This window comes from Telmatherina bonti (assembly GCF_933228915.1).
Source record: "Telmatherina bonti genome assembly, chromosome: 11".
NCBI lineage: Eukaryota > Metazoa > Chordata > Actinopteri > Atheriniformes > Telmatherinidae > Telmatherina > Telmatherina bonti.
This window is the reverse complement of record NC_136629.1, coordinates 17659520-17684731: the sequence shown is the minus strand read 5'-3', so window position 1 is coordinate 17684731 and position 25212 is coordinate 17659520. Positions and strand designations below refer to the sequence as shown.

The following is a 25212-nucleotide window of genomic DNA, read 5'->3' as shown; positions in this document are numbered from 1 at the left end:
AAAATCAGGTTGTTCTCAAGCACTAATTGGAAGTAAATTCATGCCTATGATCTATCTGTCTCCCTCTGGTTCTTGTTATTCATGGCACACATTTATGCTGTGCACCCGAGTGAGTTTTGCCAGCACAGCACAGGCTAGCAGGATTCATCTTACAACTTTAGCACACTGTACAAGCTGGAAATGTTTGGGAATCTCAGCTTTGCCAATTAAGAGTGTTGAGAGTCAGGGAAAAAGGTGCAAATTCAGCAGACGGAAAGCTGTGATGCATCTTCAAATAGCTGCCCTACCAGTCAACTCATTAAAGCAGTCTCAACTTCTTTAATATAAATACTTGAATAAATATTACCAAAAATAAACACAAATTTAATAAAAAAAAAAAAAAAGAAGAAAAATAATTTTTGGGGTAAAACCAATTGAGTTTCTGTATCCCAGGAACTCGTACTGTAACAGCTGAAGGGTCCATGCTCTCTAACACAAACACTGTCACTGATAGCTTTGTAAAGTTTGATTTTTTTTCTTAACGCTTTCTTACTCCCCGAATTAGTCATGGTGACCTTTGAAGTTTTCCCACAAGTCTTTTATAGCCTCTCCTTATTCCTTTAATAACACTCAGTCTGACTGCCGTCACTCATTTGTCATCAAGGAAAGATCAAACACAAAACCCTGCAGCTGCAGAGGCTTCTTTAGAGCTATATATTGCTCCTCACCATTCTTTGTCATTTTGCTTTGTAGCTAGTGGTGATACTAGTTCTAATGGCTGTAGGATTTTTGCCTATTGTTTATCAAAGGGTTTGTGTGCATTTGCACATCCGTAGTGATCACATTGAATTGATGCTATACGTTTTGGCAGGTAGTGTTGGTGTAGACCTAAACTAATGGTGGCAGCCCTTTCACTGTGGCAGTGGGAATGTTGTGGTTTGTGTGTGTTGCTGTGAACACGTTTTTTTCTTATCCAAAACTAATTAAAGAACTTATCACTTCAGTTGGGAGGTTTATTATAATCACAGATGCCCACTTTTAGTTTTTGTCATTACATTTGACTGCTGTTTTGAGTCATTTTGCAACTTGTATAAAAGGACTAAAAAACCAGGGAAAGACCTTGGACAGGTGGTGAGTCCTTCACAGTTCTTACTGAAACATTCGGCCAAATGTTACACCAGTTACTTGTCTGTCATGTTCATGAAATGTCCATGAAAGAATTTCATGTCATTTTGTTCGCATTGTAAAACCGCAGCGAGAAAGGCACTTCGCATTATCATTACCGTTAGAGAAATTGTCATGTTGTTTATTATTATTATTAGTATTATTGTTATTATTATTATTGTTAATATTAATATTATTATTATTAATAATAATAATAATAATAATAATAATAATAATAATAATAATAATAATACATAAAACCTTGATAGCCCTTTTTGGACATAAAAGATAATATAGTTGAACAAGCCAACAGAATTTATAACTATGGGAAATCCTATTTTGACAGGTGGGTTTTGAGAAGTTCTGTAAAAAGTTTCTGATAGGCTGTAGGAGTTTGTTCCAGAGTAAAGGGTGGGTGCATAGGCTCAGTTTCCCAAGCAGACTTAATAAAGGTATCCCTGCAAACACTAGGATGCTAAATGAATATTGTGCCAATCAATACGTTCTGTTCTAGTATTTATTATGTCAAATAAGAGAAACTTGCCCTTATCCTGTATTAAATGTTTCCCTGCAACGCATCTGACGAGTCTTTGGTTGAGCTGTTCATTTGAGTCAGATATTTTGATGCTTGAAAACATTGAAAATCTACAGGACAGTGAGCTTTGAGGTCCAATGATGAGAATCCCTGCTTTAATTTCCAGTTAAAGAGGAACTTATGCCATCCATCCATTTTCATCCGCTTTTCTGCGGTCAGGCCACAGGGGCATCAGCCTAAGCAGGGAACCCCAGACTTCCCTTTCACCAGCCCTATTTGCCAGCTCTGCAGGGGGATCACAAGGCATTCCCAGGAAATATAGGATATAATCCCGCGAGGGGTCTTACCCAGAATACTTCACCAGGGAGGCATCCTCAACAGATGCCTGAGCCACCTAAACTGGTTCCTCTCCATGCGGAAGAGCAGCGGCTCTACTCTGAGCCCCTCCCAGATAACCAAGCTCCGCCCCCTATTTCTAAGGGAGAGCCCGGCCACCCTGCAGAGGAAACTTATTTCAGCCACCTGTATACGAGATCTTGTTCTTTTGGTCAAAACCTGATACATTTAAATTGAGAGCTTTGCCTTCTGGCTCAGCTTCTTTTTCACCACAACAGACCGGTGCAGAGTCCGCATTACTGCCGACATCGCACCGATCTGTCTGTTGATCTCATGCTACATCCTTCCCTCACTTGTGAACAAGGCCCTGAGATATTCAAACTCCTCCACTTGAGGCAGGACTTCACTCTCGACCCGGAGAGGGCAATCCACCCTATTCCAGCAGAGGACTATAGTCTCAGATTTGAAGGAACTGATTCTCATCCCAGCCGCTTCACACTCTGCAGCAAATCACTCTAGCAAGAGCTGGAGATCACAACCAGATGAAGCCAACAGGACCATGTCATTCGAAAAAAGCAGAGACCCAATTTTGAGGCCACCAAACCGGATTCCTTCAACACCTCGGCTGCGCCTAGAAATTCTGTCCATAAAAGTTATGAACAGAATCAGTGATAAAGGGCAGCCTTGGCGGATTCCAACCCTCACCGGCAACAACTCTGACTTACTGTCAGCAATGCGGACCAAGCTCTGACACCTGCCGTACAGGGACTGGACAACTCGTACAAGGGGGGCTGGTATACCATACTCCCAGAATACACCCCTCTGGATTCCCTGGGGGACATGGTCAAATGCCTTCTTCAAATCCACAAAAAACATATAGACAAACTCCCATGCCCCCTCCAGGACACCAAAGAGGGTATAAAGCTGGTCCACTGTTCTGCAACCACGATGAAAACTGAAACTTATGGAACTTATGGGCATTTCCAAATACCCAACCACTTCCAGATAGCCAATAAGTGCTGTCCAGCCACAGTTCCCATCATTAGCATGTGGCAAATCATAGGTACTAGCTTTTGGATGGACTTTCCAATGTGGAAATTTAACTTAACATAGTCAAATGGTTTCAAGTCAACATTTTTCTGCTGCAGCCAGTCTCATTGACCAGATTCTGCAGAATTTATGTATACAGTCCTTGAAGAGATGTAAATGTATTAAAGAGACCACAGGTACAACAATTTAAAAACTTTAAATGGTGTTATTACACTTCTGTGTGACTACAAAAGTAGTCACACAGAAGTGACATGTATAAAAAAAAAACAAAAAAAAAAAACATGACAAACCACTGTGGATGTAACCCCATCTAAATGAGGTGGTATGATGTCTCTCCATTGAAAGGCTTTCTAAGCCACTACCAATCATAAATAGCTGATTTTGGATGACACCCATATGGCAAACGCTCCACAGGGGACGTGTGGTGGGAGAGGGTAAGCAGAGGGATCAGGAGGGAATTTTGGAAAAGTCTCTACTAAAGCCACCTTGGTTATTGTTAAATAGCATCTTATAGAGTAGTTAAAAAGGAATTTAACATGTTTATTGTTTTAGTTCAAACTTTTGTATAATTATGGCTTTACAATTATACCAAATTGTGGCTGTTAGTTAACAAAGCACTGTTCGCAGTCAAATTTTTTTTATTAAAACAATGGAATCCTCCCACTTTCACTTCTATTTCTAGCATTTCATTTTTTATTCTATTTTGTTTTATTTAATTGTTTCCATTTTTAAGTTCAGTTTTAATGCACCTTTTGATGCCTTTTCTTCACCCTGCTGTAATGCTTTTAATGTTTTATACAAAGCACTTTCAATTGTCTTGTACATGAAATGTGCTTTACAAATAATCCCCCTTTGCTTCAACTGGAAGGTGAAAGGGAGCGGAGAACTACTGGGCAATTGTAAGCTACATACGAAGAAATTTGTTTTAGACAACATATTTTTGCAACATTTATAAATACAGAATTGGGCTTTTAGATTATGGTTGTTGTCCCCACAACCCACTGAAGAATTGCTACAAGCTCACTGACATGGTGGTTCTTAGGTACTTAGGGGGTTCATTGAAAGGCTGCTGGCGGCTTTTAGATGTCAGTGATCTATTTTGTATGGACATATTTTAGATTTTCAGTGTTAGACCCTTTTTATGCTTCTCTTTTAACCATATCTCATGCCCCACTAAAGCTGCTAATCTCAGGCTGTTTGGACTCCAGCCACAGACGCTTCCCCTCTCCCTAATTCTGTCAGTAGCTACCGATTTATGCATGCCATTGTTTCTTGTTTATTTACCACACCAACTTTTTCATTTTAATCTAATCTTGTTCATCTGATGCTCTTTGCTTGCAAAATGACTGGATACATGAATTTCTGAGGAGGCAGGTGGCACAGGGAATTTATATGCTTTGACAATATCACTGCCAAGTGAGGCTGAGTCTGTATCCGGTGATCCATTTGTGATTTGGATACAGCCAGCCTTGACAAAAATAACATGGTTTAAAGTGTACTTCCACATGAAGTTGGAAGTTATTTAGTTTTACAAAATCTTTTCTGTACGGGTAAAATCATTCCAAATAAAATGTGCACACCCACAGAAAACAACTAAAAGCACTGTAGAAAATATGCTATTTGTAAAAACAACCATGAAGGCCCATTTAAGCTCCTTTATGTCTGTGATAAGTACGTTCGTTTTAAGGATCGTCATACGCAGCTGCCCTTTATAATTCCTTGCATCTTTTACATTGCAATGTTTATGAAGTCATTTCACCCACTAGCAGGCAGTGGTGAGTTCACGGTTCCCTTCAGTGTTCTGACATCAGTTTTGGACACTGGTCCAAAACAGACTATTATCACTTTATAGTGGTAATGCACCACTACAAATTTGTTTGTAACCAACCAACACACATACAGCTTTCTTTAAAAGCTCCCTCCACCACCATGGATTTCGCCCTCATCGCTGATGTTGTTGTGATCATCATCCCCATAATTTTTTATTCTTCTTCTTGTAACTTTACTTCCACATCCTTTTCCTCCTGCTGTTCCTATTCTTTTTCTCTGGTTACTTTGTTTTGCTGGTCGAATGACAGCTACACTGCTCAACACTAACCCCGCAGCTTTTGGTGGTACAGTTACTGTGTCAAGTAATCCAAGGCCCCAGAAAAGCATTAGTTATGTGCAGTAATGACACATGAGACAAAACATCCATGTTTGTGTCCGTCTTCCGAAATGGGCATAAATGAACCTTAATGCTTCCACAGAAATACACCAAAAACAGAGAATAACATATAGAGTATGTCCATAAACTCATACAATACAGAACAATGAAGATGGTGGAGAACTGAGCTACAAATGTGTAGACTGCTGATGAGGAGATTTTACTCTAAAACCTATGTAATACTGTGAACTGCAGATGCTACCACCATTGTTTGTGCTGTATGCATGGCCTGTGCAAGTAGCCTACAGCCACACTGGTGTTCTGTTCTGGGTTTTTTTGGCCCATATTTGACTCCTATCAGACTTACTTATTGCAGTCTGAATGGCACAAATCCATCTTTTTTGTCTTTTTCTACTTCAAACCAGCTACTTTCATGTTGGGTCCTAAATTGAGTACATATCTAATCTTTGTTGAAGCAACCATAACCTGAATGGTAATTATGCCTTTCATCTTTAACACTTTTATTCTTGGTGGGGGGGTGCTTTATCAGCACGTGAACACGTGAAAACAGTGCCATCTACCATCCACCATCTACCAAAAGATTTGCATGATTTACAATGCTGTGTCTTCGTTTCCAGGGGAAAGGAGTTTGGCCATGACGTAGACTTTATAGTGTCCACACCAGAAGTGGGGAAGGAGGACAGTCTACTCATCAACATCATTGAGTCACTGAAAAAACAAGTAAGTTGTTTGTCACATGCACAAGTTTAGGCATCCCTGGTCAAAAATATAAATGTTTAAGTTTTTAAATTAACTACAAAATCATTTGAATAAAGCAGTACTTTAGACTTTTTATACTTTTTAAACCATATTGGGTCTGGAAGGACCCCCAGTTTAGGAAAGGTTGCTCTACATAGAAGTTGAGAGAAGTTTTGTGTTTGTGTTACAGTAAGTATTTTAGTAATATTTCACTGGCAGGGGTACTGAAATCTTCAGATATTAGTCCCAGCTGCGTTATCACTGCCTTTCCCGTAAATTATATTCCATGATATGCTGCAAATTCTTTTGTTGTGTGTTTACTTTAGCATGAAGAGCGTTGTTTAGGCTTTAGGCTGCCTGCCTGAACAAAGTGCAGCTGAATGAGGGGCTACATTTGATTTAAGTGATGTGTAAAATCGACAACAGAAATGTGACATTGGTAGGATGGTGTGCAGAACAAAGACAGTGACTTGTGGAGCCGATGGAAAATTTCAATCACATAAGAAGAGGATGAGGCCACAAACACTGAATATCAATCTGAAGAAAATAAATTAGGGAAATCTGTTAATCTTCTTCTTCATATATGTTCACAGTAACATAAACTTTGCCTGACGAGACCCCAAACCTTTATAAACTAGTGTGTGGTATTTACTGAGCCAGATTTTATACACAGCCAGCTAACTAAATAATATTCAAGTCAATGAAATTCAGTATGTTTTGGTAACTTGCACATTGTAAAATAAGCCTTAGCTGGAACACATTCTTGGCAATATGTATTAAATTACAGCTTTGTAGATACATTAGTAAATAACAGTTCAGAGAAATTCATAAAAAAGGCTTTATCTTTGAAAATATTAACATTTGCAGGAATTTCAGGCAATGGAAACATTCTGGTCCATCTGGCCATCTGCCTGTCCATATCCTGAATGCATAATCAATCAACTTTGAATGAAATCCAACCTATATCATGTTGCACAGTGGCCCAGACAGCACAGCTGCTCAAAAACTGTATTTTTTTAAAAGCATAGTGAATGGAATTGGGATGTTTACCACCATTTACAGCGGCGTCCATAGAAACACCTATTTTGTAAAAACTCAAGATCATAAAATAATGTGCTCTGCCACTGTAGTAGCATACAAAGGAAAGACATTAGGAATAGATGAGTAGATAAAAAGAAAAGAAAAATAGTACAGCTGGTTACATTGCAGACTTTAACTTGGGTTTTTAGGGACGATGATTGCTCTGGACATGCTTCAGTGGAAAACCGATTTTTAAATGGCATAACCGAGGGTTGGCGAAAACGTGAAAGAGGGAGATGCTGCATGCAGAAGAGACAGACGGAAGCAGTGTGAAAGCCAGTGAAAAGCGAGAAGATTGAGAATCTGTGAGTGACAGATAAAACACAGACTGTGTTAATAGCAGGTTATGTTTACATGCACTTAATGGCTTAATTAATGGCTGTGCATGATTGATGACAATTATTTGCTACTAATTTCACAGTAATGTGCCACATAAGTGTTCAGTTTACAACCCAGTGCATGAAGACATGTACTCAAAAGCACTGAACTCAAGTGTTAGCTGAAACTACAATAACTGTCAAACATTTTCAAGTACTTCTATCGAAAGGTAAAAAAAAAAAAATCAAGTGAAATGGGAGGTTGAAAGGTTTTGTAGAAATCTGTGTCAAGTGGTTATTTTAGTTGTGCAGTATTTCCCCACTTGAAAAAGGACTCTTTACATGAAGGACGACAGGACTTCACTCTTTGCTTTTACGTTGCTTTACTTTCTTTTTAAGCAGCAGCCGTAGCAGCAGTAGCAACAGTAGCAACAGGTAAAAAACCTCAAAGGAAAACCAGAAGACATAATGAATATACATTTTACAAAATGTTTTACATCAAGGTTTTACTTCTACTGCAATTTTTAACTTCACTGCTTTTATCATACTTTTAAATCATTTTAAATTATCATAATTGTCCTTACTAATGATGACTTCATTATGTTTTTACTTTGCCGCATGTTTAGAATTCATTCACAATCACACATTTGTAGGTCAGAGTTCACTTTCTCCGTGCGACCGTGAACGCATCACACATAGTAGCAGTGCTTTGTGCGAAATATGCAGCATAGCTTACCGGCTGTTCTTCAGGGATTGTAAAGAGATGACTGCACGGTAGGTTAGTTTCTGCTTTTTTGCGGCAGCTTATGGCTCGCGCTATTTGCGCTGTTTGAGCCGCTTTTTTGCCGATCGCACGGACCACACCACGGTTCGTGTTGGCTGTGTTGACAGTCTCTCAGTGCGCCTGGGCGCGTGCACGCTGTGATTACTCGCACCTGCGGGCGCATGAGTGTCTCCGCTCGGGGCGGGGAAAAGAGGAGGAGATGCAATGGGCAGTTCAACCAAACACCTCCCACTCGATCTTGCCACGGAAAGCCGTTGGGAAGGTCGCAAGTCGGTTCCTGTGAACTGCTTCCATGTCCGTTAGTTCTGCTCCTCGATTGGTAGAAGAACGACCAAACGCCTTACATCTCTGTGCAGTATTGTGGTTTGGGCGTTTCCTCCAAGGCTTGCAGATGGTTGGTTAGGTAGTGCTCTGGTCACTGGAATGCAGGAGCTTGAGACAACTTTTACATGTACATCCCTTACAATACCTTTTGTGTCAGGATTTATACTCACGATCCGTCCAAGTTTGAATTGTCCTCTGATGGCGTTTTGATCGCACAGCCAGACGACATCACCCACAGCAACGTTCCTTTGTGAGGTGTGCCATTTGTTCCTGACAAAGAGGTTAGGACCTGCAAGTTGGCTCCAAGATCTCCAGAATTTGTTAACCAGGTTTTGCATTTCTCTTAGTCTTTTGTAAGGATATTGTTCAAAATCAAACGTTTTGATATCACCATCATGTGAAGCACGTCCAAGTAATAAAGCATTTGGTGAAACATACCGGACAACATCCTCACAGCTCTGTACTCTGGCATCTATTGGGCGCTCGTTGGCCAGGTTGGCAGCTATTTGCAGTGTTGTTTGAAACTCACTGTAGGTAAGATTAGTCTCTCTGCCCAGGCTTTGGAGTGCTTTCTTTACGATTCGGACAGCAGCTTCTGCCGCTCCGTTGCGGTGAGGTGAGTCTGCTGGTTGTATTTTCCACTCCCATATTGTGCCGTTTTTTGCAGAGGCCTCTTCCAAACCAAGCTTGTCCTGACTTTCCAAGAATTGGTACAGCTCTTTCAGTACAGGTTTTGCCCCGATGAAATTTGTTCCAGGGTCGGACCAGATCCTTTTCGGGTGCCCTCGGATTGCGGTGAACCTCATGTATGCCATTAAGAAGCTTTCGGTTGACACTGCATTAATCAGGTCTGTGTGGATTGCTCTACTGGCCATACAACTGACGACAATGCCCCATGCTTTCATCATCACTCTTTTTTTCACCTCATCTTTAATAAGATACGGTCCAAACAGGTCGACTGCTGCGAATTCGAATGGGGCCGCTGGTTCGGACCTTTCTTGAGGTAGGCTTCCCATTACCTGTCGACACCTTTGGGCTCTGAACTTTCTGCAGAAGATGCAATTCTCCACAACTTTTTGAGCAATTCTTCTGCCTTGGACCACCCAGGCTTTCTTTCTCATTCGCAGCAATGTTGCGGCCACTCCTTCATGACCAGCACTGTGTGCCTCACGTGCAAGCAGTGTTGAGATCCATGCACCATGTGGCAGGAGTGGTACAGCAGTCTTTTCTTGATTAAAGCTCTGTATTCGTCCACCACAGAGCAATAACCCTGAATCTTGTTCTTTATAGACCACTAAGCGGTTCGTTGTGGTAGCAGGGAAGGTTACTCCATCCTGAGCTGCAAGGAAAATGTCTCGCAGCGCATCCTGTCGCTCCCTGACAGTGATGACTCCCTTCTCGGGCACGGCCTCCCACTTTTGTGTATCCAGGGACTTTATTGATCCAATAACTTTCTTTGCAGCTCTCCATATTATTGCGATAGTTTTCACAAGACGTGTTAAGTTACTGAAACGTTGCTCATTTATCAAGTTTTTGACAGTTGATCCAGCCGGTGGTCTATGAGGTCTTTGTTGAGTTGACAGCTCCATTTCTTGTCTTGCTTTGGCTCTTGTAAGCACTGACACAAACGACTTTTTCTGCATTTGGCAAATGTTTTCTCTGGCAGTTTCCGATACATCTTTTGCTGACATGATTGGCCACTCGTTTTCTTCAAGGCTGAGAAAGTGCGGTCCTTGTTGCCATTCGGAGCCCTCGTCTAGCTGTTCTGGACCAGCTCCACGTGTGATTATATCCGAAATATTTAGTGAACTGGGAATCCACCACCATTCTTCAGGATCAGTGGCACCTTGGATTTCTCCAATCCTATTCGCAAAAAAGGTCTGGAAACCGTAACTCTCCCGACGGATAGCACCCAGGATGGTTTGACTGTCTAGGAAATGATACCATCGTTTCACTTTGATTTGAGAATGCTGTTCAAAGTATTTCCTTAGCCGACTGGCAAAGACAGCACCACAGAGCTCGGCTTTAACTGGGTCCCCTTTGTGGTCAAAAGGAGTCAGTTTAGCTTTTGCTTCGACCAACCTCACTGTGATTCCTGATGTGCATGTCCATCGGAGGTATAAAACTGCCCCGTAGCAACTCTCACTGCCGTCTGAGAAGGTAACAGCAATAGGTTCAGTTATTGCATCCAACGGGGTCAGAGGTCTGGTGAACATCACTTTGCCGAGCTGGACATACTGCTCGAACAGTTCGATGGCGTTTTCTCTGAGTCCGTCCGATAGAGCCACATCCCATGTATCTTTCACAGCAATGCCTTTTGGTTTGATCTCCTGGAATGCTTTTCTTATCAAAATAGCCCCTTTTTGCTTCGTGGGTGCAGTTAGACCTATTGGGTCATACAGCCCAGCAACTTGACTCAATAACTCTCTCCTTGTTAATGGGTCTGGTGTCTTAGTTCTCACTTCCTCGAGCAACAGATCTTGTCCAAGCCTCCTTTTCTTTTTCCGTTTTGAAAAATTGATTCTTACCATGGCATGCAGTTTGTCCTCTTGGACTTTATATCCAAGCCCGAGGGCTTTGTTGTCTTCGTCTTTCATCTGATTAGGAAGGATGACAATCTTTGGCGTACTCACCTCTGTCTCCTTTCCTCTCTGGCCGGAAAAAATCCACGGTTTCAGAGCAAATCCTCCTTCCTGCAGAATCATTTCCACATTTGTGGTTATTGCTCTTAATCTTTCCAGATTGTTGTGGGACGTTAAGATGTCATCAACATAGCTATGTTCTTGCAAAACCCTGCGTTCATCTTCCAGGTGGCTGAACTGAGGGAGGTTTGCGGTTTCTCGCATTGCGAGCTGAGCTATACATCCAGCCGGCTTGTCCCCAATGTTCACCCTGGTAATGGCGAACTCATCCACTTCCTCCTCTTCGGAATCCCTCCACAGGAACCTGTGCAGGTGTACTTCCCGTTCTTCGAGCCAGACGGAGTTATACATTTTTCTGATGTCTCCTAGGGCAGCGAAGAAACCTTGGCGGAAAGCGAGAAGAACTCCACGGATCGGGCTAAGAACATCAGGGCCTTTCATCAGGAGATCGTTCAGACTTTGTCCTTGATACCTCTGACTGCTGTTCCAAACGAGTCTCACTGGAGTTGTGATAGAATGTGGGTTTGGAGCAATCAAGTGGCTGATATACCAGACTGGTCCACTCCAACGAAGAAGAACCTCCTCTGACAGTTTCTTTGCAGCACGCCGGTTTACCATCTCATGGACTTGTGCAGAGTATGCAGCTTTCCATTGAGGATCTTTTGCCAGCTGCTTCTCTGTCCTGAGGAAGGTTACTTCTACAGCCTTTCTGTTATTTGGTAGGGAAGATGGATCTTCGAGCCAGGGATAGCTTGCATGCCAATGAGGACTTTTGCTATGTTCATCTGCACCAACGTACGACAATCCATTTTTTACTACCTCCAACTCTCGTTCTTCAGCCAAGGTCATCTCTTTGCCACCAGGCTGACAGTTACCGCATCGGCAGCCCCCGCATTTCGGATCACAGGCAGCACCAATGCTGTCCCATTTCCACCATTCAAAGAAGTCGCGAGTGGTGGTTGCACAACTGGAATGCTGGATTGTGGGCAAGGAACAGATGAGTTCTTCGTACTTTACTGCTGCAGTTCTCATGGATCTGGCAAAATGTGTGCGGGATATGTGAGCTGAAACAGTTGCCTTTTCAAACAGTTCAGGATGTGTCCCAGCCACTGTCTTTCCTAATGGTCCATCCCACAAGACGAGATCTCCCACACAGCGAATTTTTTGTGGGGTCAGCCTCCCTTCCTTGTGGCTTATCAGGAGCTGTATGTCTTTTGGTCTTGTAAGCTTATTAACAGGAACATCGGGGAAGAAGTTATGAAGCTGCTTGGCTGTGACAGGTTGATGGATGTCTGCAATATGGTCAAGACCATAGCATACCAACTGATGCGACTGGAACGTGCCTTTCTCAGTCAGGACTCGGATTTTCAGCATGTATCTTTTAGTGTTTACAGTCACTTTCATGCCTCCGACACCGTGAACAACAAGCTTGATGTTTTCGCTTCTGAGGTCCAAACGTTTGGCTGCGTCATGCGTTATGTAATTTGTGTCCGATGCTAAATCAATCAGGGTGCCAACCTTTTGACCAGCATTAGCCGTGACTTCGAGAAGCATCATGATGACCGGCCACTCTTCCAGGCCATACTCTGCTAGAAGGCTTTGATGACCAGATATGTGGGAGGTTCTGGCCACTGTGTTGCAGAATACATTACGACACCGCTCGGCGAGTTCAGGGGGAAGGCTCTTAACAAATTCTTCTTGGGCTTCGGTGTAACCTCCTTTGTTACCTCCTCCCACTGTGCTGGCCTTGGTCTTTTTTGGACACAAGTAGATGTGGTGGCTTGCCACGTGAGCATCCTTGCATTCCTGATTTTTACAGAGGAATTCACTTTTACAATAACCACCATCTGAATGGACTTCCAAACATCTCTTGCAGGCTCCCAACCTCTTAACTGCATCTCGCCTTTCTGCCAATGAAAATGTGCGGAATTTTCTGCAGAAATACAGCTTTCTTCTATGTCCTCTGTCTCCGCAGACAACACACCCTGGAACCAGATTACTTGCTTGATTTACAGTTTTGGTGCGGGCCTGTTTTTGTTCATACCTGGGTTTTGATGAGTCCCCACTGAGCTGATCCAACTCCTCATAGATGGCTTCTTGGCTCTGAAGAAACTCAAGGAGACAGTCAAACCGCTCCTCTTGGTCTGTGGCCTTCCTTGTTTTTAATGCGTGGAGGAGCCATTCCTTCTTTAGTCCATCAGGAAGTTTGCTTTCAATTGCCTTGGTCATTAGCGGGTTTTTTATGGCCCCAGTCTGGCCGAGGTCACTCAGGTCTGAGAGGGCTTTTTCAATAGACTGGATGAGCTCAATAATTTTCTTGGGCTGCTGGTCTTTAATAACAGGGAGCTTCTGAAGATCTTCCACTATTTCAATAGCAATGCTCGTTTTGTTTCCAAACCGATTCTCCAGTACTCTGAAAATATCCTCTGCCGTTTTATGGCTTGACAGACGGAGATCCCTGACAGTTTTGTCATCAATGCTATCGAGAAGCTGGAACTTTTTTATTTCTCTCGAACCAGTGGGCTCCCCTTGTATTTGAAGGGCCTCCCAGTCTCTTTTCCACCTATGGAATTCACGCCTAATTCCCGTGAACTTTGGAAGTGACGCTGGCTTTAGTTTAATGGGAGGTGTGGCCAAGTGAACAACACCTGCTTGCAAACCCCTTTCCGCATCTTCCTTAACTTTTGCTCGAATACAATCAGCCTTCCTGGCCGTGAGCTTAGGAAGTATGAGCTCAAGGTTCTTTATGCGGCTCTGGAAATCCTCCTGCTCTGCTTGTGGGGCCCAGCACTTCCATTTAACGAACAGCTTTTTTGCAGCCTCTATAAGAAGTCCTAGGTGCTCCACAATGAAGCTATATGCCTCTTTATCATCAGCAGGCTCAATGGATTCCACCCTACCTGCTTCTATTTCTGCATTCTGTAGCGCTGTAATCAGCTCAGTTTCCCCGTGCTTGGCCCACAGTGTTTTTTGTATAAGGTCTTGGAGCTCGCTCAGTTTGTTCTCACAGTCACTTTCCGTTTTGGCCAAGTCAGCTTTTTGTGGACCAGTTAGCTCCTCAGAATCATTTTCTGCAGCATACTGAGCTCCAACATCGTCATTTGTCTCCATGACTTTGGTTGCTTCCAGGTTCAGCTGCTTAAAACTGTCTTTGAGCTCATCTTCAGACATTTTTGTGTGTAGTCGAACTACATTGTTTGCCAGACGAGAGAATTGACGTTTTGCTGATGTTCGGATGGTTTTCAGCTGCTCTAGAGACACCGAATCTGCCATCTTGGAGTTTGCAGAAGGGACGACTTTTGGTTGTTACTGTCTGGAGATTCTTGGGTCCTCAGCAACGGTTTTTTACTGTCAAGTGGTTATTTTAGTTGTGCAGTATTTCCCCACTTGAAAAAGGACTCTTTACATGAAGGACGACAGGACTTCACTCTTTGCTTTTACGTTGCTTTACTTTCTTTTTAAGCAGCAGCCGTAGCAGCAGTAGCAACAGTAGCAACAGGTAAAAAACCTCAAAGGAAAACCAGAAGACATAATGAATATACATTTTACAAAATGTTTTACATCAAGGTTTTACTTCTACTGCAATTTTTAACTTCACTGCTTTTATCATACTTTTAAATCATTTTAAATTATCATAATTGTCCTTACTAATGATGACTTCATTATGTTTTTACTTTGCCGCATGTTTAGAATTCATTCACAATCACACATTTGTAGGTCAGAGTTCACTTTCTCCGTGCGACCGTGAACGCATCACACATAGTAACAGTGCTTTGTGCGAAATATGCAGCATAGCTTACCGGCTGTTCTTCAGGGATTGTAAAGAGATGACTGCACGGTAGGTTAGTTTCTGCTTTTTTGCGGCAGCTTATGGCTCGCGCTATTTGCGCTGTTTGAGCCGCTTTTTTGCCGATCGCACGGACCACACCACGGTTCGTGTTGGCTGCGTTGACAGTCTCTCAGTGCGCCTGGGCGCGTGCACGCTGTGATTACTCGCACCTGCGGGCGCATGAGTGTCTCCGCTCGGGGCGGGGAAAAGAGGAGGAGATGCAATGGGCAGTTCAACCAAACAATCTGCTTGAGGGATGGAAGAGGTTTCTCCAACAGATGTCATGTAACGTTTTCAAGGTGTCAAGCTTCACTACCACCCTTTGTGGTGCTAAATAATAAAGTTTATTTTCTTCAAAGAAGTCAATTGAAAAAGTTGTATTTCACATTTCTTAATAGCCTCTTTGGACACGATCACATTAGATTAGCACTGAAAACAGAAACTTGCACTGAAAGTTGGGTAGCCACACAACAAAACTAGTTTATGCTGCTTTTTCATATCAGTTTACTTTACTGATATTCATAGTACTTCATACTTGTGTTCTCTTACTTTGTGATAACCTGTAGCCTTTGATGTCTACACTCACCAGTCACTTTACTAGGTACACCTTGATGGTACCTTGTAGGGCCGCCCTTTACCTTCAGAGCTCTCGTGATCCTTGGTGTCATAGGTCCAACATGGAGTTGGAAGCATTCCTTAGAGCTTTTGTTCCATACTGACATGATAATGTCACACAGTTGCTGCAGATTTGTTGGCTACACATCCCTGATGGAATCCTCCCGACCACCACATCCCCAAGCTGCTCTGTTGGATTGAGATCTGGTGACTGTGGAGGCCGTTGCAGTGCGGTGAACTCATTGTCATGTTCAAGAAAGAAGTTGGAGATTATTTGGTCATAAAGGGATGCACATAGTCAACAACAAAACTGCAACCATGTTTAGTTGATACTAAGGGACAGTGGCAAGACAATGTCCCCAACAGCATTACATCAGCAGCAGTTAATACAATGCAAGATGGATCCATGCTTACATGTTTCCAGCAAATAGTGACCCTACCATCCTAATGTGGAGCTGAAACAGAGACTAAACAGACCAGGAAATGTTTTTCCATCTTCTTGTTGTACAACTTTGCTGAGCCTGTGTTTGTAGCCTTGGTTTCCTGTTCTCAGCTGACAGGAGGGGCAGCTGAGGGATCTTCTGTTGCTGTAGGCCATCTGCTTCAAGGTTGGATATTTTTGTGTGTTCGGAGATGATACTCCGCATACCATGGTTGTAAACAATGCTTTTTAAAATTTACTGTGGCCTTTCTATCATCTCTAAGTAATCCGCCCTTCCACCTGCGACATATGATATTTGGTATAAACAACACATTTTGGTCCAGACAACTGCTGCTCACTGGATATTGTCTCTTTTTCTGAACATTCTGTGTAAACCCTAAAGATGGTTGTGTGTGATAATTCCAGTAGATCAAACAAACATGCCATGTTCAAAGTTACCTAAAACCCCTGGCTTCCCATTCTGACGCTCAGTTTGAAGTTCAGCAAATTGCCCTGACTATTTACATGCCTAAAAGCATGATAGATTATTTGTGTAACATGCAATTGACAGGTGTACCTAATTTAGTGGCTAGTAAAAGTATGTTCATTGTTCCGACATGCAAAAATGCAGACAACACACAAAACATTTTGATGTCAACACCATGTTGTGTTTCACACTGTCACATTCAGAGCGGTTGGTTGTCAGCACAGATAAGACTCCATTAATAGAAAGATAATCACGGGCCTACTGTTTCACATCTCCACAGTTGTCCTTTCAAATGCAGCCCTCTGTATGCATTATATTTCCTTAGACACCCTTCCTGTCACTGCTAGTATTGTGCACATATGGCAAATATGTCAAATTCCAGCGTATATGAAGATCTCAGAAGTGCGATAACTGGCAGATAAAATACACTCAGCTCAGACGTTCACACCAAGACAATTTCCTTATATTATCCTGGCACATGTATCATCCAATCAAGATTTTATCTAGATTAAAAAAGAAAGCTGTTAATTGCTCACAAATAAGAAATGGCGCAGTGTGAGAAGAGATTTTTAATTAGGATGTAGCTGAGATTAGATGACCTTTTTTTTCCCGTAGAATTAGATAAGTATCAGTAAACGGTTATAGTTTCATACTGATGTTTAACTCATTGGCTGCCAGCCATTATTAAAGTTTGCATCTGTTGCATTTCTAAACTATTTTGGTTTAGGATTTTTTTATTTGCCATTAAATTCATATGCCTTTAATACTTTGTATTTCAACAACTGCCGCAAATTTAGGTTTTATGGCATACCTTGATAGATTGTGTCCTCGTAGAAAGAGAGATCATTAAGGAAGGTAAAAGCAAATTTGATTTTGTTCTGCAAATCATGTGTGTGTACCTAGACACACACACATACAAATTCTGATTCTTTTAAGGGCATTTTAGGATCAGAAACAGAATCAAAATGATTGACGACTCAGTCATATAACAACAGTCTGAGTATTGTCTGGAACAATACTTGCTCATTTCTTACACAGAAACTCAACCTATATTTGGACTGAAAGATCAAAATCAGAGGCAGCCTTTATTAAAATCTAAATACACTGTCTGACCAAACAGATGTCCCCCCCCTGGAATAATTATCATGATATGAACCTCCTATTGGACAACATGGACTGGTATTTTTGAGCTGGTGAGTTAAAGTTATTTAACACCAAATGATTCACTAAGGAAGTTTTGATGTGGAATTTACACATCTGGTGTTCATGGAAAAGATTTTAGTTGTTTAAAAGGGTGAAATCATTGGCATGCATCACACAGAAAAATCTGGGGAGATTGCAGAAATGAGTGTAATTAGGTTACAATGCACTTTTTAAAACCGGAAGAATGATGGGGAACCATTGTTTTTAAGTGTGATTGGAAAAATATTGTTAAGGATCATGATCAGCAATCAATTAAACATTTGGCGAAATCATATCAAAGAAAAACAACAGTAGAATGCAGGCAATGTTTAATAGTGAAAGAGCATTTTCACACACAATGAAGAGGAAACTTAAGGGAATGTAACCATGAGAACATTAATCAGTTAGTCTAACCAGAGAAAATGGTTTCAGTTTGCTAGGGAGCATAAAGGTTGGACTCTATAGTCATGGAAGAAGGTCATGTGGTCTGATGAGTCCAGATTTAGCCTGTTCCAGAGTGATGAAAGCAATAGGGTCAGAAGAGAGGCAGATGAAATGATGAAACCATCATGCCATGTATCTACCGTGCCTTTGGGGGCAGTCCTATGATCTGAAGTTGCTGCAGTTGGTAATGTATGGATCCAGAATCATCATATGTTCAAAGAATGCAGTTGACTACCTGAATATATTGAATGACAAGGTTTTTCTTCCTTAACCACATGGAAAATGTCAAGATTCATAAGGCTCAAACTGTGAAAGAGTAGTTCAAGGAAAACCATTTTTACACATCTACTGGCAACAACAAAGTCCAAATCTTAACCCCATTGAGAATCTTTGGGATGTGCATGGCAACGCAGTGGCTGTAGACTTCCATCATCAGTACAGCATGCTGGGAAAAAAGGAACGCAGCACTGGTTAACACTTTATAATAACTACACACTATGAAGCATTGGTTAAGCATTAACAAATACTGAATTCATCATTTACAAAGCATATCTCTGACAGAAAACTCATTTGTATATGGTTTATCAGAACAGTTGTAGATGTTTTACCCATCATTGGTAAGCACATTAGTTAGGAGTTAAAAATTCCTGAATTCATCATTTGTAAAGGAAGTTTCTGACATTAATACTCATTGGTAGATACTTCATAAACACATTTTTTCAACATTGTGCTCTTTATTAATAAACTCATCTACAATGTGTTGAATGATTGTATTTTAATACTGGGTTATATGGATTTAGCATTTCAATAGTATCCCATCATTTACCAACCAGTTATGACTTATTTTTATGTATTTTTGCACTTACAGGGTTAAGGTATGTGCTATAGCTAGTAAATATCTTAATATTAAATACAAACTCACAAATTTATTTTCCAACCAATGTCTTATAAGGGATTATTAATATAGGAAGTCATTATTGTAGGTAGTTATAAAGCACTTACGACTTATTTATTCAGTATATGGTGTTAGCGCATCTAAAGTGTGCACAGTCACAGGTCTGATTGGAATTGTAACCAAATTGAAGGAATTTTGCACATGTAAACATGACTGCTGTTGACTGTGTGGAACTCTCCATCACACCTCACACCACTGCTTTTACTTATTGAACTTCAGATGCTACATCAGCTTGCAACATCACTAAAACCCTGTTTACTCGTCACATTACATTTCTCCTGCTGCACCTCCATTGGCCCCTAACCACATCCAATAACCAATCCACCAATCACTTTAAGATATTACAGCTCATCTCCAAAGCTGCACACACCACATCCTCACCCCACCTTATAACTCTGACCTCCACATTTCCACACCTCCTCTCACCCTCAGATCCTCTATATCTGTTGTCTCTGTGTCCCTTCCACTTGCTTCTGTGCTATGTTGTAAACATTCCTTTACTGGGTAATTAGAGCTCAGAGTTAATATTGCTCACATCTTTTAATAAGCACACTCAATTTAACTTTATTTTCACAATATTAAACTTTTTTTCACTCTTTCACTTCTCTTTGAAATTGCAGAAGAATTACTGCTTTCCTTATCTGCTGTGGGGAGCTGCAGGACAATAGCCTTCAAGGCCATGTGGCTTCAGCCACCAGAATGAACCAAATCAAGTACATGCCTTTTTTTTTTTCATTTCGGAAAGCTCTTTGTGATTGAAACATTGTCCATTAAAATACAAAAAGGAGATTTCTCCGTGTCAAAGCTGCATTGATGACACACCATCCATTATGTCTGCCTTCAGAGAAGCTTTATCGGGGAAAAGTTCTTGTTAATATGCAGACAGATAAAGGCTGCTCAAATAGCTAAAACTACATAACCAGAATGTCATTAAAAATAGATTAGAGACAGCATTGCCTGCGTAAAACGATGTAAAAGACATGACATTCTGTGGTGGAAAAAAAAAAAAAAAAAAAAGCATTGTTGGGGAGAGGACATGTAAGGACTTTGTGAATGTTTGGAAAGGGTCGTGAGTGGAAATAAGTGCTTCATGAAGAACACAGTCATGCTGTGTAGTTACTGACTTCTTTTATCATCAGTGGATTTAAAAACAAATCCTTCCATCCACACATCCTCATGCCTGAGCCCCATCAGAGGCTCATCTTTGTGATAACTACCACCTACTTACAGTGTGTTGTTATGGGGAGCTCTCACCTTTTGCATTAACATTCACCGGAGGTAGACAGAACAAGGGTTGAGGTGTGAAAGCAGAGAGGCTGAATGGAAGGGAGACAGTGAATTAGAAGGATGGCACAGGTGATAAAAAGGCTTTAGGAGTCTAAGAAGGGACATAATGATATGACTGGAAGCTTTCTTCTCAGCAGGTCGGATGAAAATGGGGGGAGGGGGGGGGGGGGGGGGGGGGGGGTGAGAGGGACCGGTCTGCAGGGACGAGGACACAAGAGACGGTGATTAAGTGGAGGTAGCAAAGGTTGACTTTAAGTCGTGTAACCTTGTCATGTGCAATCAAGTCCCTTGAGGCCAGAGTGCCTTCATTCAGACCTAACATCATAGGAAGCCTCTGGACACCCCCCCCCCCTCACCCCATCCCAATCCATCCCACACTCCTCTCCAGCCTGCAGGGAGTTAAAAATACATCTATCTAGAAATGTCCTTGTAAAAAAGGGGTTCATCATTTTCTTTCCCTCTTCACTCTACTGCTGATATTCAGGAAGCATAACTTGGGGGCAGAGGCAAGGTCAGTCACCAGCTTCAGAGGGAGACAGATGAGATTCAACTTGGCCCTGCTAATAGCAGCAGACCAACACAGAAGGCCATCTATCATCTCTGTCTCTAAATACTGGATACGCACTACTTTCTGAAGGCTTAGCTCAACATGTCGCTGTCATTAGTGCTGCCCAGCTTCGGCTTTTATTATCCTACATTTTGCCTGACTTTTACAGGGTTTAAAGATGAGAGAGTTTTGCCTTTTAGTGGAATAAGCATCCTTATAAAAAGCTGGCCATTCACCTAAAGGTTATTTCACAGTCAAACAAAGTTGGTCACTTTGTGACCTAAGCTGGGCAGTAATGGCTACTCTGCCTGCTGCTCAGATAGAAGGAACGCTCATATAGAGCGACACACAAAATGCTCAACTTTCATTTCAGTAATCAGACTCTTTCATTCTGGCAAAGATGTGTGTCAGAGTTGTAGCGCAGTTCAAACGGTGCTGGCTAACACGGGCTAATCTGCAATTTGAAGGCAGGTTTTGAAGTTTTGCTATGTGTGTGTGTGTGTCAGAGAAAATTGGAGATAAAATCTGAGTGCCTCATGGTCCCTGACAACACTGCCTTCTGGATGTAGGAGACCACAGCGACCACCAGTCACACTCTCAAAGAAAGCCCCAGAGAAAATAATCAAATTGACACAAATAGAGCTCAACCTTTTAGATGATAATTTTAAGAGTCATGTTCATGCCAGTCTTTTTTTTTTTCCCCCTCTAGTGCTTAGAGGTAAAGCTTTGGGGAAAAGATTATCTTCCTGCTGTCCTCCTCTGTAATTCCTTCTGTAAACAGTTCTGGTGGAATAAGCTTAACTCTCAGATGCTTGCTGACATTACCTGCTGTGTAAGAGGTGATTAGAGACTGCTGTTGGGCTAAACAGCCCCTGGAAGTGCTGAAATGGGGAACTTCTTGACATCTGGTCTTAATAGTGGATTTGTGAGTGAACAGGCCTAAGACAGAGAGAGAGAGAGAGAGAGAGAGAGAGAGAGAGAGAGAGAGATGCTACACCACTTCAGTGGTTTAATGTAGGCTGTGAGGCTGAATTCATTGAACAAAGAGGATTTTCATTTAGTTTCTTAATGGTGTGTGCAAGTTCCACCAGGAACTGGGATCCAATCAGCTCTTGTCTGCTAACTTGGCTGCTAAGGCAGGGGTGGCAAACTCATTTCAGTCCAGGGCCACATGCAGCATAATTTGATCCAAAATGAGCTGAACCAGTAAAATAGATGCATTGTAACTTTTAAATAGTAAATCTCTGTAATTCTCCCTTAATTTAGTCCAAACAAGTATGAGTAGGTTATCAAGATGTTTACATTTAATGAACTTTCTGTTTAGAAAACATTACGAAGAGCCTGAAATTTCTTTAAGAAGAAAAATAAGCAAAGTTGAAAGATCTTGCCTCAGTTACACAAACTTGTTTTATTTTATCGGTTTATCATTTTCTCTTTTCTTTTTTATAATTTGACTTTATTTATATTCATTTTACACAGATATTTGTTACACATTTACAAACTGACTCATTGCAATAAACAATCATATGTTTTATATGTAAGGGTAAAAAAAATCTCCCCTCACATAAAGAAAATGAAGAAATTCATTGACTCTTTTTTAAAAATTTTTTTAATAACCATTAATTTCTGTTATATCATTTTCATATTTACCTAATTCATTTAATGGGCCAGATTAGACTCTCCGGTGGGCTGGTTTTGGCCCCCTGGGCCATCATTTTGACACCCCTGCTTAGGGTAACCTGCCAGTGTTTTGTGGCGTTCTGTGTAGTGGATATACTGTATCTCTGCACATGAATATTCAGCCATTGGTTTTCCAACATTTCTGCCATCTTAACATGTTCATACTTTCCCTCTGGTCAGTATGACTGAAGGTTGAATCCACTGTGAAAGGGCCTGAAATGTTAACCGGGATTGTAAAGTGAACTATAGATACATTTGTTGCCACATGTATCAGAAGGACAGCGGACCTTCTCCCACAGCTTGTCTCTTTCACGGCTCAGGGGGATTTTAATTTCAGATTTATGTGTATTTAAGTGCTTTCAGCTGTCATCTCAGCCTCGTCTAAGTGGGTGCTGTCACTGCCTTTAGTCACGCTATTACCGGACTTCAAGAATCACGATCCTGGCCTATTATGGGAAGGTGAATGGTTATCTGTGATTGCAGAGGGAGAGCAGTCCAGGGGTGCAGACGAGGGTGACATGGAGAATTTTTGCCTGCAGTTGCAGAAGAAAGGACTCCATTCGTGAAGATAATTAAAGAAGGGGAAAAGCAAGGAGAGGCTCGGTGGTTTCTTTTAGCACTATTTTCAACGTGTCACTCAAGTTTTGTTAACTGCCAGGACCTTGGATTTCACAAAACGCTTTGAGAAAAGTCCTCATCTGATGACCTTTGGCCAGGCAAGCACTGTTCAGTAGAGACAGTTTGGCTATGCTGACAACGTGTTTAATGTTTTGTGATTAACCTCACTCTTCTGCTGGACAGGCAGAGTGGCTGCTTGCTAGATTCACTCCCCCAATTAGTGCTCTTTCAGGAGACTGAGGCAGATTTATAGCCTGTGAGAGGAGCAGTATCCCAACAATTACGCTGGGCACAGGAATTAAATGAACAATTTGTAATCTTAATCGCCTTAACTCTCCTGCATCCAGGGAGAGGGGTAATCAGCCGGGGCGAGACCCGGAGGTAATCGAATAATGGACTTTCTGCCTTTTGCTTCTCTCGGTCTCTGTCTCGGTGCTCATTTGACAAATATCTGACTGTCCTAAAAGCTGGATTTTGTATTCTCTTGTTTTACTTGCATCATTTCACTCTCCTTGTTACAGATTTGTCTTTCACCTCAGTGCCCCTCTCATTTTCTTGCTGACGTCTTTCTTAGCAGAACTATCCTTTATTAGAAGAACCACCAACAACTTTGTCCAAATGGGACCTGCTGTTCACATGTGTCCTTTTGACCATTTTACAAATTTACCTACCTCTACTCGTATGGCATTTCCGTTTTCCTACAATCGCCAATGAAACATATTTAATGCAGGATTGATATTTATTTATGTCTTTACTTTATAGAAACATCATTTACTTTATTTCATGATATAACAGATTATTTTGAGGACTTTAATAACAAAAAAAACAAACAAAAAACTGTATAAATGAGATGGCTGTCACACACACAGAAACACACACACACACACACACATACATATATAAATAAATAAATAAATATATATATATATATATATATATATATATATATATATATATATATATATATGTATATATGTATATATATGTATATATATATATATATATATATATATATATATATATATATATATATATATATATGTATATGTATATATATATATTATATATATATATATATATATATATATATATATATATGTATATATGTATATATATATATATATATATATATATATATATATATATATATATATATATATATATATATATATGTATATATATATATATATATATACATATATATATATATATATGTATATATATATATATATACATATAGATAGATATTTATAGAAATGCATAGAGATACACCTTTGGGAACAACTATTATCTATTAACTATTTACTATTTAAACTATTTAGCTATTAACTATTTAAAATAGTTTTTCATAGAATTTAATTGATAGCTATACAGTAAACATTAATTGAATTATTGTGACGGCTGCACGGTGGCGCAGTGGTTAGCACTGTGGCCTCACAGCAAGAAGGTCGCTGGTTTGATCCTTGGCTGGTTTGGTCAGTGGCCTTTCTGTGTGGAGTTTGCATGTTCTCCCCGTGTATGCGTGGGTTCTCTCCGGGTACTCCGGCTTCTTCCCACCTTCCAAAACACATGCATGATAGGTTAATTGGTCACTCTAAATTGCCCCTAGGAGTGAGTGTGAGCGTGAGTGGTTGTTCGTCTCTCTGTGGTTTCAGGATTTAGCTACTTCTATACTTAATGTTGTACACTAAGGAAAAAAGCTAAAACCTCATTAGAAACCTTGACCACTTAGACCTCATTTATTAAAAACACAGCTTTTTATAATTAGATCTGCTACATGAATGAAGTGTGCAGGACAATACGAGACCAGAACATTCCTGTTTATGTCTGACACTCTTGCCCCTTTCACACAGCTGCTGCATTTATAACAACTAAACTAAGCAAAAAAAAGGAAAGGGGATTTGTGATTATTTCTGTATTGTAACTGGACCTCTTGGCCATTAATCTAATTCTTTTGGGAAGCCTTTTAAATGGTCAGCAAAGATGAATGTGGGTTGTACCCATGAAAAACTTTAAAATCTTCTAAACCAA

At 40.9% G+C, this 25212-nt stretch overlaps 1 protein-coding gene across 1 annotated transcript in view; it reads left to right on the top strand.

The window, feature by feature from the left end:
- The window catches only part of dntt (deoxynucleotidyltransferase, terminal), a gene marked incomplete at both ends in the record, with an annotated part of 136870 nt that overhangs the window by 59894 nt on the left and 51764 nt on the right, over positions 1-25212 (top strand). Inside the window, one exon of the mRNA XM_079249223.1 lies at positions 5849-5951. Within this exon, the coding sequence (XP_079105349.1) occupies positions 5849-5951 (103 nt within the window). The remainder of the gene's footprint in view (positions 1-5848; positions 5952-25212) is intronic.